We start from the raw sequence: 2,321 nt of genomic DNA on the forward strand, positions 1-2,321 counted from the left end.
ACAGCAGAGCCCTGTCCAGGTCCTCAGGGTGGTTCAGAAGGGAGGCAGCTGTGATTTCTCCCCACAGAGTCACCACTCCAATGTCTCTCTGTGCAGTCTATGGCGGTCCTGAGCATTTTCCCTGGAGCCTCCCTGCCCTGGATGTTTCTTTCAATGCAGTCCTCAGCACAGCCAAGCAAAGAATTTAGGTGGTTTCCGAGAGGACATTCCTCTTGAGTGAAGTGGCCTCAAGGCACTGTTTGTGCCACTGGAATTGTGCCACCCCCGGGTGCTGCTGATGGTGTTTGTACTCACTGGGGTTCATCTCCCCACACACACATGATGCACTGCTGAGTTCTCCTCAGTACAGAGCAAACATGGCCTGCTGGCCTGGTTACTTGGTGTCCCTCTGTGCAGTGACAAACAACCTCCTGTAGGTAGGGAGAGGCCAGTGCTGGAAGTGGTGGTTGCAGGGGCTGGTGTGGGACAATTGCCCTGGGCCACCTTCCCAGGCTGTCCTGGAACAAGGACAAAGCCCAGGCCCTGCTCTGCTTCTGCCTCAGGTCCATGCCAGGAGCTCTGGCTGTGCCAGGACTCTGCTGTGAGCCCCCCATGCACACTCTCCCCCTGCCCCAGGCACTGGGCTTTGCTGTGCCAGGACATTCCTGGGGCACATTCCTGACAGCAGGAAATGGAGAGAGGGCAAAGCCTTCCTGCTCTGCCCTCAGGGGATGCCCTTTCCTGATGGAGCTGCTGTGCTTGAGCCCAGCTGTGTCCCAGCAGTGCCCATGGCCTGGCCCTGCCTGTGGTCACAGCAGGGACATGCAGCAGGACAGTGACCAAGCTGCCAGAGCACTCTGGCCTTGCACCCACAGCAGGGCTGGGAAAGAGAGTGTGGACTTGGGAAGAGCAGCTCTGAAAGGACCAAGTGCTGCTGCTCCCTGGCAGTGCTGCTGTGTTGGGACCCTTCCCTTTCCCCCCTATAACTTCATGCAGGTCCCAGAGTTGAGATCCCAAAAAAACAAGGCACTGCAAGGTCGTTTATTTTGTTCAAACAAAGCAATAGTACAGCTCCTGGATTACAGAGCTTCTGGATCAAATTCAAGAGGCAGACAGGGAATTAGGTGAGGGATGAATAGAAACATTTAATTGAGCACATTATGGCAAGAAGAATCCATCGGCATGACCAAATACCTGAGAAGGCAGAGACTGGGCCAGTCATGAGTTCCATTCTGAAAACTAAGCAGCAGAAAACAATCACTTCTTTGCTTCTGAAAAGTACCCAGTCATCTTTGTCCTCAGGGCATCCTTGAGCTCCTGGTTCCTCAGGCTGTAGATGAGGGGGTTCAGGGCAGGAGGCACCACCGAGTACAAAACTGACAGGGCCAGATCCAGGGATGGGGAGGACATGGAGGGGGGCTTCAGGTAGGCAAATACTGCAGTGCTGATAAACAGGAAGAGCACGGCCAGGTGAGGGAGACAGGTGGAAAAGGCTTTGTAGCGTCCCTGCTCAGAGGGGATCCTCAGTACAGCCCTGAAGATCTGCACATAGGAGAAAACAATGAACACAAAACAACCAACTAACAAAAAAGTACAAACTATGAGAAGCCCAAGTTCCCTGAGGTAGGAATTGGAGCAGGAGAGCTTGAGGATCTGAGGAATTTCACAGAAGAACTGGCCTAAGGCATTGCCATGGCACAGGGGCAGGGAAAATGTATTGACTGTGTGCATGACAGCGTAGAGAAAGCCACTGGCCCAGGCAGCTGCTGCCATGTGGGCACAAGCTCTGCTGCCCAGGAGGGTCCCGTAGTGCAGGGGTTTGCAGATGGACACGTAGCGATCATACGACATGACTGTGAGAAGGGCAAGCTCTGATCCAGAGAAGAAGAAAATCAGAAAAACCTGTGCAGCACATCCAGTGTAGGAGATGGTCCTGGTGTCCCAGAGGGAATTGTGCATGGCCTTGGGGACAGTGGTGCTTAGGAAGGCCATGTCAAGAACAGAGAGGTTGAGCAAGAAGAAGAACATGGGCGTGTGCAGGTGGTGGCCGCAGGCTACGGCGCTGATGATGAGGCCGTTGCCCAGGAGGGCAGCCAGGGAGATGCCCAGCAAGAGGCAGAAGTGCAGGAGCTGCAGCTGCCGCGTGTCTGCCAATGCCAGCAGGAGGAAGTGGCTGATGGAGCTGCTGTTGGACATTTGCAGTGTCTTGGCATGGGGATCTGTAAAAAAAGTAATCATGGTATAGTTGTGTTTGAAGAGGACTTTAAAAATCCCAGCACAGACTGGGGGCACTTTCCCCCCACTTCCTGCTCAGGGCTCTGCTGCCTGGAACTGTCCATGCC

At 54.3% G+C, this 2,321-nt stretch overlaps 1 protein-coding gene across 1 annotated transcript; it reads right to left on the reverse strand.

Annotated features, from left to right (window-relative positions):
* Positions 1-1,236: 1,236 nt before the first annotated feature.
* Positions 1,237-2,070, reverse strand: LOC128943470 (olfactory receptor 14C36-like; the record flags this gene model as incomplete). The annotated part of the gene is made up of 1 exon (XM_054286406.1): positions 1,237-2,070. A coding segment is annotated over one exon (834 nt), but the record flags the coding sequence as incomplete, so codon positions are not given.
* Between the last annotated feature and the right edge of the window lie 251 nt (positions 2,071-2,321).

The sequence above is a fragment of the Melozone crissalis genome, unplaced genomic scaffold (genome assembly GCF_028551555.1).
Source record: "Melozone crissalis strain CALT ecotype California unplaced genomic scaffold, PUWL_Pcris_2 ptg000046l_1, whole genome shotgun sequence".
Classification (NCBI taxonomy): Eukaryota; Metazoa; Chordata; class Aves; order Passeriformes; family Passerellidae; genus Melozone; species Melozone crissalis.